Here is a 16,509-nt window from a genome sequence, read left to right on the forward strand (position 1 = left end):
ACAGATGATTGACGTGTTTCAACAATTTAGTACCTAGAGTGTTATGCAATCTTTGCCAGCACGTGTCCTTTCCGGCGGCCGACACGTGTGGTGCTCCCCTCACGTGTTACGCACCCTTCTGGCCAGAAATGTCAGACACCTCCCGGCTTCAACCTCTCCCGCCCTTCTAAAGTAGTTTCAAACATAAAAAACGATTTCTTAGCATTGTAAGATGTCTCTTTTCCCGGCGAGAATTATCTCTTTCCCCCTCCCCGAAAAAATAACGCAGTTACGTTTTAAGATTTTCTCTATTCTCTTTTACACGTGGTTTAGACTTCTGGCAATTTAGAGCGAGACGCTTTAAGACCTTTAAGACAGTCTTTTGTTTTGTACTAATACGCTACGTGACCGAAACGTTTTAATTTGCTCAGACAGAAGTAAACACGTGTGCCAGTCCAGGGGTGGGGTGGGGGGTACTCCCTTGTAGGGCTATATAGGTATGTACAGCCCCAAAGGGTATGGTTTTTCTGCCGTTTTGGTCATAAATAGGGTATCGATTTTGGCCGTTTTGGTCATAAATAGGATATGGGTTTTGCATTCTAGTCTTGAATTGGGTATGTTTTCTTGGAGGCATCTACTTTTTCATCATTATCGGTTAGATCACAGGGTATCAAATTTTTGGTCAGGTCATAAATAGGGTAGGAAAAAGTCGCAGATTTTGGTCATAAATAGGGTAAGGGTTTTGGAAAGCGGAGCCGCGCACCTCCGCCCATTTTTTTATTTCTGGGCGTACCACCGGGGTGCCAGTTAAGGCTAAAAAAGTAATTAAGAAACCCAGGAGGAGACTCCCAGATAAAAGTGACGGGGTTTGCTCTTACCTGCATGGCGTGGCCCCATTTCGTTTTCACCCCCCGAGAATTGCTAATTCTGGGCAATTTTAAAACTTGAAAAATGTGGTCAAGTATTTATGAATGTAATTAACATCAAGAGCGGATTGTTCTATGTGGAAACTTTTACACGAATACAGTCAGATTAATGTTTCGCCGGACTCGCGACAGCATTGTCTAGTTCTAAATGTCAAGTGCGATGATATTTGTGACTAAGATAAATGCGGTAAATGCGGTAAGCACTGGATTATACTATTTGTGACAAAAGATATTAATCCGTTTTGCATTTTTTGCGGTTTTTGCTGAAGTGCCGACTTACTGTCTCTAAATTCAACTTCTGCGAAGACTTAGTTCACCAGATTATTCAGTCTGCGAACAGGCTCCCGGTGACGACGGAAAAAAGTTGGGCTCAGCGGGAGCCTGGTCGCAGGCTACAGATTATCTGGATAGCTTCGGACACCCAAGTGTGATTTGAAGTTTGAAATATTTTCTTCAAATATAGTTTGATAAATCCTTTTTTTCCCGCCTGGAGCGTGGCAGGAATTGAAATGCGTGTGTTGATATTGTTCAGTCGGTTTTTTGTGCGTGCGGATGTCAAATCTCTCGCCTTTAGAGATAATAGTGTCAAAGAAATTTGTTTCTTTCTCTGATATTTCAGCCGCAAACTTTATGGTTGGATGGTGCCTGGTGAAATAAACTGGTCTTTTTCCAATTTTTCTGTGTCCCACAGGGAAAACCCATCATCTATGTACGTTTTCCACTCCAGGGGTCAGTTAATCTTGCTTCTACTGATAATTTCTGTTTCTACCGCGGACATAAAGATGTTGGCAAAAGCAACTGCCACCTTAGTTCCCATTGCGGTACCGCGAGTTGGGAGATGGTTTACATTTAGTTTTAACACGTGGCTAGCCGATGCCAGGGTCTTTCCCCGCCCCTCCCAATCTCTGAACGAGGTTGCTTCTCATGGTGGTAGGTACGTGGTGTATAGGGACATATGTTGTACGGCATATATTGTACCGTTCCTTACTTGAGGTTATTTGCCTACTTGAAGAGCTTTAATTACTTAGGGTGCTTTTCTACTGAACCTCGTACTTTTTCCACGTATGCTTTCTTCCTGTGCCACTTACGGTCCTTTAAAGGAGAGGTTCTCCCTTTCAGTTGAAATGAATAATTTAAGCATCTTTTGCTTTTTTTTTTACTTGCGACCGTAGTTAGAGCAACAGAATTTGTACTTTGTACCTAAGAACCATGTATAGACGAGCAGTATTATAACAGTTTTCGATTTGCAACGAATTCAGAATAAACTACTGTTGCAACCAAGTTATGTCTGATACTTGACGTCCATAAAGAAGACCATTGAAGTATATCTTCGTGTACCAGGAAATAATATAATGATAAGTTTCCTTCCCGCAAGCTAAGTGGTGCTCTCCAGAGTTAAGAGCGTGTCCCGCCCAGTAAAGTTCGCGAGCTCGTTCAACCGAAAATACAGTCCCCAGTGGAAAAACGTATCGTTCACACAAGTTTATGCAGCAATACTCGAAACGTTTGTTTCCTACTCTGCCGCACTATGAATCTGAATTCTAACTTCTGTTGTTACACACGGGCCGGGTTCCTGTTATCCTCTTGATTTCTGTCCCACAGTGTAGGCTTCTTAATACTCCTACAGTCTCGTCTGCAATGTAGGAAGTTCATCCCTGTTTTCGAAAACAAATTGAATGATTAAGTTAATGACTGCGTCGACAGCTTTGTAAACTGTTCAGTACTTTTCGTTTTACAAAAAGTCGTGACTGTGGCATTAAACTTTAATACTCTACCGCAGTTGTTGGGAGTTTGTCTTCATGGCACTGAATCGGTCTTGAATCTGCCGGCATATCTCTTCGGGCATGGGCGGCGCCAGATTCGCACTCTCTCTGTACTCTTTCATCATCTCTGAATAGAAATATGCTTTCTTTGAATAAATTGGTCAATACGTTCTCTCTCGGGCATTTCACTTCTCGCTAACTCGCTACGTGTTAGGGTTATCAAAAGACTGGTGTGGGTGACCAGAGTTTTTTTGAGATGGATGGCTCCTCGAGACAGGAGGATTTTGCTGACCACCCCAGTGTTAAAATGGTGGCGGAAAGAGAAATACAAGACAACTTTAACTTTGAACCTGTCAGCTAAATCTAAGGAAAACTGTAGCGGTGGATAGCATATCGCCTCTCTCGCTTCGTTCAGTTTTTTCCTTTCTATGAATCATGCCTGGCCATGGCCATTAGAGTGAAAATATCACGGTAGTAATTTAACATTAGCTTTGGAGAAACGAGAGGACACGCACAAAGAGAACTCAGCATCGTTCTGTATCGATTCTGACAGCTTTATCTGGGGTTTATGAGGAAATTTTGTTTGATCAAATGCACTGCACCATTTATGACTATCTTTCCTATCTAAAACAGCGCGCTGCTAGAAAAAGACTTAAGACGCGTGGAGAAGTCTGGATAACAGAGGAGCTGTCATCGAAGTTTCAGAGGATCTTAGCCAATATTTTGACTCTATCTATCACAGACTCCTCCTGGTATGGCTAACTGGAACGCATGCGCACGGTTTGATGTTCTCATATGCTCTGGACCGCAAACAGCGGTAAATGCGCGAGTTCAGAGACAGTGAAGTGGGTGTCCCACAAGAGCTCCCTTCGGGGCTGTATTGTTTAACAACTTCATTATACACAATGCTGTGCCTCGAAGCATCAAGCAAATTGAGAATCTTGATGAATTTAAGATTTTGAAAAGCTCAGACGCCATCTTAAAAAATAACCTATATATGTTACTTTAAAAATAATATTATATCTAGTCTTTTTATTTTATCTGAAGTTTTGTCAAATGTATGTGATCAGGGATCCAATGCTAAATTGGATGCCCCTAAATAGATTTTATTTTTTTGAAAGATTATGATTTGGACGTTCTTGTTTAGACCCAAGATGTCTCACTTCAGACCATATACTGATGGAACCATGGGATATTTCTCTGACCACTCCCCCTCCCCTTACCCCCACAGGAAAACAGTTTATAATGACCTTGGACTGAGCCTGCTATCATTCCACGTGGTTCGATCAGAATATTCTCATCATTAACAGTGACAAGAAATCAGGCGTTAGCTGTGAGGCCATTTGCCTATGACTGTGATCTACTGTAGATCAGTCTAAACGGTGTTAGAGAAGAGGAAGTCACGGCACACTAGACGGGATATGTTATCTTCCAAAGAACATAATTTAATCGATATTAGGCGTGTTGTACCAATGGAAGTAAGGGTAGGTCTTAAGAAATCTTTTGCCTTGCAACATTTAGAATTATACGCACTACACACTTCTTAGTCAGAATCCGGGCCCTCAGTCTACATGAAAATACCTCGATGGCTATTAATTAAGGCTAAATTGCAGATGTCTTTTGTTAAATACCTTCAATTTCTTCTTTGGTCTTTAATTCCCCAGGAACATAATACTTCTTTCGAAGATTCTGGAACGAAATTAATTAAAGTAGCGTTAATTATGTTGAATCGGAATGCTTTAGTTGACAAGGCTAATGATTCTTCCACTCAGGGTACACGCGCACGCGGGCTCGGAAATCATCGGAGATCCGCCATACACACTTCGCATTCGTCGAAGTTTCACCATACACCAAAACTGTAGGTATATGTTATCACCAGCAGTTGCAAGAGAAATAAATTCCAATCGTAGAAATGCTTAGTTCTAAGTGACAAGAAAAGGACTTTTTCAACTTAAAATGGAGTTAATCTCCCCCTGATTTGTGCTATTTTACTTTACAACTTTATTTTCACATCATCAGTCTTTGTACCCACCCAAAATTTAAACCTGCTCTGCCACTCAATGATAGCCACGGCCTGCATTCTTAGCGCAGTGAAAGAATTCAGTGACTCTTCTTGGACCAGTTCGTACGTCAGCGAAAGTTGTGCAATCAGGATGTTCAACAGAATGGTCGTCACACTCATCATGAATAGCAATGTCAGTAGTATCCCTAGCCATCTAGACATGGAAATAAAAAGAGCATGTAAAGTTTGCTTGTTCTTCTCGGGCATAAAATGAGTGGAACGGAAAAGAGGGGCCATAGGGAGAACACGAGAGCTCTCTATCTCACTCTTTCTTCTTCCCCGTTCCCTGTCTGTACCTGATCCTCGCGAGGAGACTTGGTCATTGGACGCCGTAGAAGCAATTGCGCCGATTGTGACTGTGTAAGTAAACAGGTGCAACAGTATCAACAACACAGTCCTCGTTTCTGGTTGATTCTCCTTGCGCCTATTCACCACGGTTTCCAATTACACTGACTTAAACTTTATTTCATACTAGATGGCCGTTATATAAATATTACACAACTGTGCCATTGGACTCAAGGACGTTCGCGCTAATTGTTTCTGCGCATCTTTACTGCGCACGCAAATTCACACGCCAAGTAATAAAATGATAGGGCAGATGGCCATTGCTATAGCTTTGCCTGGATTTAACGATCTTGGACGTTCGGTGACCCCTACTTTTCTTTCCAGAAACAGATTTTATTTACAATTATCTCCACATTGTCCAAAAATGAACAAAAAATCAATGTGGGAAGTTAAAAAAAAATTCAAGATTTCTGTCCACGGGATGTCGAATCCTGCCATCTTGCGGCTGCAAGGCGCGTGAAACTATGGTCGCTAAATACGAACTTTTTCTTTAAGGAACCTCGCCAGTTGACTATATTCACTTAATAGGTCCACTTAAACAATATTTGGCAGAGAAAATTTCACTTCAAAGATCTAATTGCAATATTTTGGGGTTCACAGACACTGTGGCCTTATTCGCCAACAAACCCGATTTTTTCAGATTGAGGGTGTTCTTCCGGGTATGTTCTCTCCAAAACGAAGTCGGCGACCCCCCATTTTTTTTACATTTCTGACATAACTAACTCATCATCTTACAGAGGTAAAAGTCTCAGAAAAATATCAATTTTGGAAAATTTTCGCGCGAACGTCCTTAATTAAGTGATTTCGTCTCTTTTGTTCTCCTTTTATGAACTCATCGAATATACCACAAATTTTGAGAAGCAAATCTTTATCAGTCTAGTCATTCAATGAACTAACCCAACTTCTCGCAGATTAGGAACTACGGACGATCCTTCGAGCCAGGTCATTACACCAGATAACATTACACATCCTACGCTGGTGGTACACGACATTTCATTTCTGAGAGCGCTACAATAAGATAACAAGAAAAGGAAAACTTAATAACAGGTTAATCCCCTTAGAGAGGGCCTGAATTGGGATTCTGGATATGATGACTAATAATCCTTTTCTATACCTTTATATTGACCAACACTTTAAAATACTTGGATGAATTACGTTGATTAAGTCTGTCTGCATATGTTCGAACATCCTGAAAAGGCCTCATGTGAACCTAAATGAAAGTTTTTCGAACCTTTCTCTGACCCTTTTCTATACTTCCAAAACCGTTGCCTTTTCCGTAATTTCTCGATTCCTTATTTATAATTGACCAATCGTATGTGTGAATAATTGAGTTTCTTTTTGCCTTTTTCCATAATAAATTTACCTTTTCCTTAAAAACCTCTTGAGGACCCTAGAGGAGTGACTAACGATTTGTATTGTTTGCCGTTGTATTGAATAACTATCAATACCTCTCCCCAGAAAGCGTCTCTTTAATTTTCCTCTTGTTATAGAGACTGATAATTCTGTATCATTAAGCAAACAGTGAGAATGAGATTAAATCAGTCAAGCCCAGTTAAAATAGCTTGTCATAGACAGGCATATTTTGTACCTACTTATTTTTCAGTGCTTTCTCTTCCAACCTGGATTTGTCCGTTCTGATAGCCAAGAAGAATGAAACTGAAAATGTCACCAGAATAATACTAAACACCGTCAGAAATCTCGGAATGTCCTTGTAGATGACCTTGCCAAGGCATTTTATGTACAGTCCAGTATTTCTGTAAATAAATCAAGTATACGATCTTACATACCTCTTACTAACCGAGTTTGAGGTCCGTACTTTAAGTTACAAACCGAGCTTTTCCCCATCGATTTATGGCCCAAGAGCGAAGCGCACGGGCCATAAATTGAAGGAGAAAAAAACGAGGGTTATATCTCTACTGTGTGTCTGGCGGGTTTTTTTCGATTTCTATCCACGCAGAACGGCTTCAACTTTCTGACGCACGTCGAAAGCAAAACGAGTCAATTTGAAATCGTTGTTAAGTCATTAGCACGTTTTAATACACAATATAAAGTAAAAGAAAGTTTTAAACTTTTACTTGCTATAAAAGTTATGAAGACTTGGAGATAAATCACGAAACATTTTGGCAACAAAAACAGCTTTAAATTTTAGCGGGCCTTACAGTAGAATACGGTCCACTAAATTGATCAATTACAGCGCGTGTAGTAACTGAGAGATATAATTAATAATTATTCCACGAGCACGCGTTGGATATGAGATAGATAGCCAACAAGGCGCGTAGCGCCGAGTTGGCTATAATCATCTCATATGCAACAAGCGCGAGTGGAATAATTGTCTTATTAACCCCCCCCCCCCAAAAAAAAAAAAAAAATTAGAAAACTAGGCTAAAATAAAATTTAAAAAGGCCTCTATTCAAGCGTACGCTTGCTTTATTTGTAGAACATGGTGTAAAGGCTGATAACCCATGATGACTAAGCCAATGAAAACTCTCGAATTGCATTATCTAATTATCCAGCTTTTTAATAATAAGAGATATTGAATCGAGGAACCATAGCAGACAACAAGCTCTAATAAGCACTGATCGAGATCGCTCCACCACGATATATAAACAATGTATCAGCAGGATGAAGTCAACTGCGATAATAAACATCAAGGTCATTGACTCATAAATCTTCTACTTACTGGTTTGCACCTGAGTACTTAAAAACACCGATATAATTAATGCCGATTGCCAAAGAAGCGCAAGTCCACTGGACATCACTTCCAAGAAATCTAAAGAGGAAGGTCGCCAGAATGAGAGAGTATCCTGACAGATCGAAATAGTTGAAGGCATCTTTGATGTAGGCGACTGGTTCTCTGAAAATTTAAGGAAAGTAAGTATAAGATAAAAAAGCTGAGATTCTTAGATAAGAACTGGCGTATGAACATTATCTCGTCGTCTCGTAAAGTGACCATAGCACAAATTCATCTTTATCCTTTAAAGGTACGAGACAGTTAAAGATCGTATTCATGTTTTGAAATACTCTTAAAGGAGCTATGTCACGGTTTGGGCATCTTGAAGAGTTAAGTCTAAATTTTTCAAGTTCTTCGCTTGTAATCCGTGTCAATCTTCTTCATCCTTGACCATCCTTGTTTCTTTATGGTTTATTACTATCTCCTAAGTGATTTTATACCTTATTAAACTATTATTTTCAGGTTTCCTTCAATTTAAAAGTAATTTTATACTTTGCCATATTATTTCAAAGTAACGTGACTGATCTTCATATCAGACATACACATCATATCCAAATCGGCATTTTTTTAATACTAAACATACTTTCAGCACTTTTTTAGTTCTTACCCTATTTAGCAAAGACTGTACCTTCTGAGCTCAGAGATTTCGTCAATTATAAACCACAAAGTCATGGAGATAACCCAGACTTCAAGGAACTGAAAGAAACGTGTTTTCCCAAAACGCACTGGATCCACAGAATTCGCAGCCATCATGAAATCGGTACTGAGAGCTGCCAGGAATATCGTGTAATTCCATGCGCGAAACCTGCCAGTCAATTAACAAATAATTTAATTGCAAATATCTGGAGCTCATATCTAGCTGACAAGGTTTTCCGTGCTTGGAAAGAAAGCCCGTAAATAGAAAAAAGTCACTTTTTGATAGGATTCCAAACCAGGACAGAAATTTAACTGTCACTATAGAAGCTGGTCAATGGATCTTTCATGTCTCGTATTCTCGGTTTGAAATGGAACTAGCTGGCAATGGAGGCCAATTCCGGGGAATTTTTCAAATGAATACGACATAAAGCAATTTTTTGATGATTTTCCGCGACATTTCTCCATATTAACTGCCATAGCAAAAGTAATGGAGAGTAGGAAAGTCACTTATTGGAAAGTGGAATAGATGTGCGATAATGGCTATACGAAATATATCACGTGTGTTAAGTTGCTGAGAAACGGTAAAGATCTAGGATTTTCTCTCTTTGAATATTTCACAAACACATAACAAACTGCTCAAGATTTGTTTAAACCAATTTATAATTTGCAAAGCAAAAATACACTCATACAAAAGCAAACAATTGTCAAATACTTGTGAAATGTTCGTGGCTAGTCTGACGCGGCGTTTCGTCTCGGCCAAGAGACTCTTCAGAGACCTTTAGAATTCAAAGGCAAACTCGTTGAGCATCACGCCCAAAGCCATCAAGAATTTGCGAACGGGACTTTGGGCGTGATGCTCAACGAGTTTGCCTTTGAATTCTAAAGGTCTCTGAAGAGTCTCCTGGCCGAGACGAAACGCCGCGTCAGACTAGCCACGAACATTTCAGAAGTATTTAAAAATACACTCGTCTAGGAGAACAAAAATTAAATAGACTAGAGCAGACTGAATCAATGGACGATATCTAGACTAATTATTTTAGTTTACTGCAGAGCCACAGCTAGAGTGATTAAATCTTGATAAAATTTTTCTCTATAAATAGCTAACCCATACATGTATGCGATTTGTCGAGATTTGTCGAGAGTGGTCATTGCAGACTTTTATTTATCGAATGTCAACATGTAAAAGTTTTTAAGAGAATAGCTAAAAAGGATATTGAGATTCAGTCTTACCTGAACCAGAACGAAGCATATTTTTCCCACTTTCTTTTTGTCAGCATCTTAATCACAACGTGATTTAAAATTTCCTGTGAGGAATACAAAACATCAACAAATAAAGTTTAGCGAAGCAATCAATGGACTGAAAATAATCAAAGGCATAGACAGTCGCCAAACATTTTTGGGGAAAAGCCATGACACTTTTCTCAAAATATTTTTAACGGTTGAAGGATTCTTAGATGCTTTGCAGAGTTTTCTATGCGTTAGCATCTATTCAGTTGCTAACGTATTCTCCTTTGGTTTTAGTCGGTTCTTCTTGACGTTTTAGCGTTCGTCTTAAGTGCTCTTCTGGGACTTCTAACGTGAATCAAATATCAAGAACCAAGATAAAAAGTACTTGTTTAACAATTTATTACTGGAATTGCTGAAGATATCTTATCTACCTTGTTTACTGTTTGTTGACAATGTTTGGCCAAATTGTAATAACAAGACTTAGGAGTGCACTCATATTCAGCTTCATCCGGTAATCTACCATTGACGTCACTCTCCAGGATGTCATAGGTCACGTGAAAGTGAGTGGGCGTGTCCTTAAGCTGTTGCCATGACAGGCACGGGACAATGTCAGATGGTAGGCACGGTGGGTGTGGCCAACGTGGAGAAATAAGACAATCCAGTACGGCCACGATGGTTTTCTTTTGTGGATGAGCGAGAAATCGTAAGGGAAACAGTGAAGACTTAAAACATTCAAACGCCCTTAAAGTTGAATTTTCAATAACAGATATGGACATGTCTTTTACCATCAAAGGTGTTTAACGACAAAAGAAGTTAATTTTTAAGGTCCCAGTGTATTTTTGCGAGGACGATGGGTCATTAAATCTTAGTTAAGTGTCCCCTGTTAGCACGGGGTTCTCCCTCTGCAAGTTGGTTTTACACACGTCAATAAAGTTAATTCATTCGTTTGCGTTCGTTCGTTCGTTCATTCATTCATGTTAACGACTGCTACCAAACCGAAATCATAACAGTTATTTTTCCTATTTCGGAGATAAATTAAGCAATTATTCAGTTATCTAACCTGCATTTTAAACTCTTCGGTCATTTTCACCAAACTTAGCGGAGCTGCTCTTTGCTGTGTCGCCCTGAACAAGTTTCCAATTCTAGAGATATGTTACAGCAATCAAAGAAATGCTGGACGATCGAGAAATTACAGTACCGCGTACACTTAACTTTCTTTTGTATGCTAGTAACTGAAGGAACATGATCCGAGCAATAAGGAAGTTGAAAAAAATTAAAAAACACTAAGTTGTGAAGCTAAAAATTCATTTTATACGTACAGAATTTGCTTTGACATGGCCAGTTATAATTGTTACCCATTTTATTGTCAATTCATCAATGAAATCTTTTAGTTCTCGAGCGCAATTGGTCTAAAATACGTCACAAGACTGGAGAATATCTGATGTTATTAAATTCTCAACCTCGGAAAGTGCATTTCTAGCTTTCTGATTAGTTCACTGAATCATTTTTATCAGCCATACTCGGTGTTTCCCCTCATATGGAAAATGAGTGTTGCAAGTGTCACTTAGCTTACAAATTTGTCGGCGGGAGGTAAAAGTTTCCCTGAAAAAAAAAAGTGGCTAAAAACAGCAAACTCTGTGAGCTTTCTACCGCATAAATACTAGGCTGATGGAAAATGCCATCCTGGAAACAAAAAGCCACAAATTTTCTCAATGATTTTGATGCGAAATCAAACAAATGAGCTTATTTGAAAATGTTTTTAAATGGCTTGTAACAGCTTTTATTAAAAGCGACTGAATGGAGAAGAAAAGCAGCAAGCACATTCATACCGGAGTCTCTAAAACCCGACACAATTTCTTTCGGAAACTAAAAACAGCTATTAGCAGAAAATTAGCAAAACCACTTCAGTAAAGTTTGTTACCTTACATTTGGGTCTTGTCCTTTTATACTTCAGGAGCGGTGTAAATATTTGCTTCATTTGATTTGCACAAGGCGTACAATATGTGCAGCAACGCTGTAACATCGATTCTTTCAGTGAACCTTACTCGGCTTGTGACAATTTTCTGACACTTGAGAGGAGATTGTACGAGAAACATTTCAGAAGAAAACTCTGTCTCAGTTGTCTCGCTCGCTTTCCACACGTTTCATTCAACTCAAAGTTACAAATCTTGCCTCTATTTCCAACAGTCTTGAACCGTCTTGTCATTTAGATCACATTGAAATGTCTACATTATCTAGTTGATTGCAGAATGTAATAAAACAGTCACTCCATTAGTCATTGTTAGATACGAGCCCGATTTTGCCTCTTTTGCTCATGGAATAGTTGTTAAAATATCCCCAAGTTCTAAAAATTGTAATTTTACGTTTGCATGTTCAGGTCTCAACCCATCTTGATTGTTTAACTAAATAGTTAACAAATATTCCATGAGTCCGCGATAGGATAAATGAGAGAGTGTTGTGGACATTTCAGTTTCGTCTAAACGAAGTGATGGTAAGAAAAGGCGGGAACATTTGTCGTACGTTGTTATTCACTCAATTCTGAGTTGAATGAAAATGTCAGGAAAGCGAGCGAAACAGTTTTCTTCCGAAATGGTCTTCGCATAATCACCTCCAAAATTGTCTAAATTATGGTAACATTCGACAAACGACAGAGGGTTAAAGGGAATCTCCGAAATTGTGGCGTTGCTAAAAATTATACGCCTTGTTCAAGTCAAATGAAGCAAGGGTTTACTTGTTTACGTGGCTGTCATCATCACAACAACAGATTGCGCTGCTCAGAAACGATCGAGTTCACTGGAGTTCACGGAAGTATAAAAGGACAAGAACTAAATGTAAGGTAACAAACTTAGCTGGAAGGATAAGCTTATTTTTATACTAAAATCTGTTTCAACTAAGTGAACTGAAACAATAATTTATTAGTTTTTTAATCTTCCAGTGAACTTTTTGCTGCTTTTCTGCTTCATTCAGGCAGCGTCCACGCTTTTCTAAAACGTTCTTCAAACCGGAGAAATTTTAAAAAGGACGGCGTCACGATGATCATGTGATTTCCCTGATGACCGGTGATTGTTGCGTTTTTAAATTCCTCCAGCGAGGTGCAAGACCCAATGAGAGCCATGGGAAAAAAATCGAGTAAGTGCTTTCTACTATCCATGTCCTGTGTTTGACTTAAAAACATTTTTGCACAACCTAAGGGTGAGAAAAAAAAATTCATGCCCCAGAAAATTGCCCAATCACCCCCTCCCCCCTCCTCAGAATATAATGGTCCTACCCTAAACTCTAGGTATCTGAGTTACCTGTACCAAATGTGCAGCTTTTAGTCATTTTTCCGACAGAACTTTCCTTATTAAACCGACGAAAAATTTTAAGCTATAAAGAGACACTTGCCACACGCATTCTCTATATGTATGCCGTTAAACACGGGGAAAATGGCTGCATGGTAACGAGATTGAGTGAACCAAACAGAAAGACAGAAGCTAAAGTGTATTATCCAAGGTTTAGAATTAAATAATGCTAAATATAACAGATTAGCAATATCTTTTTACAATTAATTCTGTTGGCTTCCAAGTTTCGGAAGCCAGCATAATTCAATTGACGTTTAACTGCTTGGAAAAGATGTCTTCCAAAAACAGTGAACTTTTGTTAGCCTATTTCATATTAAACGCAGCAACCTCCATTTGGCTTGAATATTTGTTATACTGTTCCTCGAAGGTCAAAATTGGCTTCTCGGAAACAGATAATGCCTGAGGACAAATATCGTCGCATATTTTGAAGCCAAAAGGAGGTTCTTCCTTTTGATTAAAAAGCGTTATGATACCAAGTAATGTACTAGCCTTCTGTGATCCATTCTCCTTATAACGAAAGTAGCCACGTCATCTTGCCCGTGTCTTATTGCAGTTTCAACCGGAAGTTCGCTCTGATCGTTTGTAGCTAGAAGCATCTTGGGATAACTGTCAATCAAAAGCTTTGCTAGCGAGACGTAGTTCTTGGTCGCAGCTATGTGTAATGGAGTGTTGTGTGAAAGATCTTGCACAACAGTTAAATTAACCCCTGAATCGCTCAGGAGGTTAAGGAATCTGCAAACCTAATTCAAATAGTAATCTGATCTGTAAACCTTATGTAAGCAGCCTACAAAGATTAATTAATTAATTACTTAATTGCACTAATGTTCATTGGTTCGGTCATATTTTTGGCGGGTTCGGAAAACACCCTGGTATAGTTTTGCCTATATTTGGTGAGGGTTTTAACATATCCCTGGCGGAGACTGATAAGAAAAACATTTAAGGGTGGGTAAATTAAAAAAAAAAACCACTTATCAATACGCATATACAGCGAGCGACAAATCATAAGCTCCGGCTAAGAGGCCCCAATATTCATTTGTGTTAAGCAGTTGTCAGTTTTACTCTCCGCTCCGTAAAAAGCCCTTAACCATACACCGTCCAAGGAACGCAAGGAAAAAGGCACTACCCGAAAAAAGTGCAGAGAAAGAGAGTGGGCTGGAGGGGGAGATAAAAATGTAGAGGTTTGTAGTACAGGATGGAGGAAGACGAAACTTTGAAACGTCAAGCATTTGCCTTCAGTTTTTATCTACCTGTGGCTCGTAATTCCATTCTTGTAGTAGATACAGAGCAGTATTTTCTTTAGTATCACACACATCGATCAATCTCTGGAGACGAACCGAATCCATCGCTTGCTCTCTTTCAATTCCTTTTTCTCTCATTTCGTACTTGACCTATGGAGTATAACCATGAGAATTCTGCTTTTTGCCAGCAGGGAAAAAAACATCCAAAAAAGATAGCGTAGACAACAGACAAAAGTCTTCAAAACCCAACACCTCTTAATGGCCCTTTTCACAGCTATCTTTTCTCATTTGCATTACAGAATAATCTAGCATGAATCAATTTCGGGCTATTTTGTAGTTTCAGCCCGAAGTTGTCTCGCATCCACATGGATTACAAATGAGAAAAACTAACCATGAAAAGGGCTATTCCAGTACAATCTTGAAGTGGATTAAGAGCCACTCCGTGGATGCACCATTCCTAAATCCTATTTATTAGTTAACTTTTTTTTCATTTCTGCAAGCTAAGAATCGTGCAGTTCCACTATAAATTTAGCAATAAATTGTTCAATTTACTTTCTAGCAAAAACCTCATGGCGATTTCTGATTTCATTCTCTCGGACGTCGATATATCAAGGCTCCAGTGAAAGCCAAACCCCAGTGAAGCCACTCCGTGGTAATTAGGTACCAGTATCTAAAGATTTGTTGACACTTGCAACGATGCGATCTTTTAATTATAAAAGGGTTGGCACACTTGAACAAAAGACATCTGACAGTTTTGTTTGCATACAGTGCGTATTGCTAGCTTCTACTTAGGAGAACAAAGGCAATACTTGCAAAACGATTTATATTCCTGTAATATCATATGACATACAAATAAGTGGAAAAAATTTCCATATACATTGCTTTTGTAAAATAACTGATTTTCAAAGGGAAGTCCTTCACATCGAGCCTCGTGTAACAAAGATATGTTTTTTTACCGTAGCTCCTGTTTTGTTTGGAAACTAGGGAATTAGATTACAAAATCATTTCAATATATTTTTTCCATTCTATAACGTCCACCCGTAACCATCAAGTAAACTCCATTACTTAAAAAGATGGAGCTCTCCTCCAACCGCTTAAATTTAAAGAGTATCTTAGCAGGTATAACGAGTGCTATCGAATTATTAAAGTTGTTTTTCGTATGCGACCTTTTAGCACCTGAACAAAAATAATTTGTAGAGCCTGATTACATTAAATTAAGGCCTCGAAGGGTGCTTAAAAAACAAATCAGGAACTATTGTGTTTGTGCTGTGGCCAATTTATTGCCAGTAAGGAAATTTACAATTTAATAGACACCGCCGACTAAAATAGGTTTTCCTGCAGGAGATGTTTCGATCCCTTATGTTAGATTTTGAACAAAAAAAAAATGTCTATGAAAATCAATTTCTTCGTGGAAAACTCGAAGAAGCATGTAAACGAATATTTGGGTTCATGATAACAGAGGACATCATTTTTAAATCAATTTATATTAATTAATGTGGGTGGCTATCAATCGAAAAATCTTATGAACGTTTTGAGCAAGAGAAATGCGACCGACACCCTGTTCTCTTCTGCTGCGTGGGAACATTTTCCCCTTCGTACAGCGCCATCTTTTACTTACCATTTGGTAAAATTCTTCGCTAGACTGTTCAATTGCTTCCACTCGGTCTTGCAGAGTAAACGTGCTACCAAGTGAATATGCATCATCCGCCACAGAAAGGCTTGTTTGAAGAATCAAATCCTCTTGAGGCGATATTCGATGATTCATTGTGAAAGCAATTTTTTCGTTGCAACCACCTTTACGACAATCTCTTCAACGGTTACAATGTCCGTGTGGCAGTTAGTGTTAAAACAACATAGAATTTTAGGGAATGGTCAATGCAAAGATATCGACCTGTACTTATCGCAGCCGGCAGAACATTTGATATGTACATATGTAATTTGTAAGCTGGGTTAAAGATGAGTTTTTGAATTATTTAATCAAGGGCAGGTGTGCGATTTCCATCTGATGTTCTAATTACGTCGCTGTCACGTGACAGAACTTACATTACCTGCTGTTAATGCGTGCCGAGGTCAATATCTCAAGTATGTCGGAGAGAATAATCAGAAAAAGAACATTACATGAGTTCTACTTAACAACTTTACCTTTGCAAAAGTGTACAACATACAACGGTTCATATTTTGAACTGTAATACGCTTCAGTCATTATGTATACGAGTTAATAATTATTGTATTTCAGTCACCATACCAGTTAGGAGGGGCTC

The 16,509-nt window shown here is 38.9% G+C and overlaps 1 protein-coding gene across 1 annotated transcript; it reads right to left on the bottom strand.

Annotated features, from left to right (window-relative positions):
* Positions 1 to 1,090: 1,090 nt before the first annotated feature.
* On the bottom strand, positions 1,091 to 16,015 carry LOC145500247 (uncharacterized). The gene is made up of 14 exons (XM_081479759.1): positions 15,867 to 16,015; positions 14,258 to 14,398; positions 13,500 to 13,750; positions 10,730 to 10,811; positions 10,101 to 10,349; positions 9,673 to 9,746; positions 8,435 to 8,611; positions 7,756 to 7,929; positions 6,668 to 6,829; positions 5,973 to 6,083; positions 4,701 to 4,884; positions 4,300 to 4,357; positions 2,681 to 2,795; positions 1,091 to 2,560 (listed from the first exon to the last, which is right to left on the bottom strand). Exons 1-14 carry the CDS (start codon positions 16,011 to 16,013, stop codon positions 2,527 to 2,529), a joined length of 1,959 nt encoding a protein of 652 aa, XP_081335885.1. The 5' UTR covers positions 16,014 to 16,015; the 3' UTR covers positions 1,091 to 2,526.
* Positions 16,016 to 16,509: the final 494 nt, after the last annotated feature.

This window comes from Orbicella franksi, chromosome 1 (genome assembly GCF_964199315.1).
Source record: "Orbicella franksi chromosome 1, jaOrbFran1.1, whole genome shotgun sequence".
Lineage (NCBI taxonomy): Eukaryota > Metazoa > Cnidaria > Anthozoa > Scleractinia > Merulinidae > Orbicella > Orbicella franksi.

What these genes read in the sequence shown, in the direction of transcription:
- LOC145500247 (XM_081479759.1), bottom strand. Translation starts at nt 16,013, where the DNA reads ATGAATCATCGAATATCGCCTCAAGAGGATTTGATTCTTCAAACAAGC. An exon ending in CCGAAGAGTTTAAAATGCAG is followed by an intron (nt 10,350 to 10,729) that starts GTTAGATAACTG and finishes CATCCACAAAAG; the next exon opens with AAAACCATCGTGGCCGTACT. An exon ending in TATGCTTCGTTCTGGTTCAG is followed by an intron (nt 8,612 to 9,672) that starts GTAAGACTGAAT and finishes ATTGACTGGCAG; the next exon opens with GTTTCGCGCATGGAATTACA.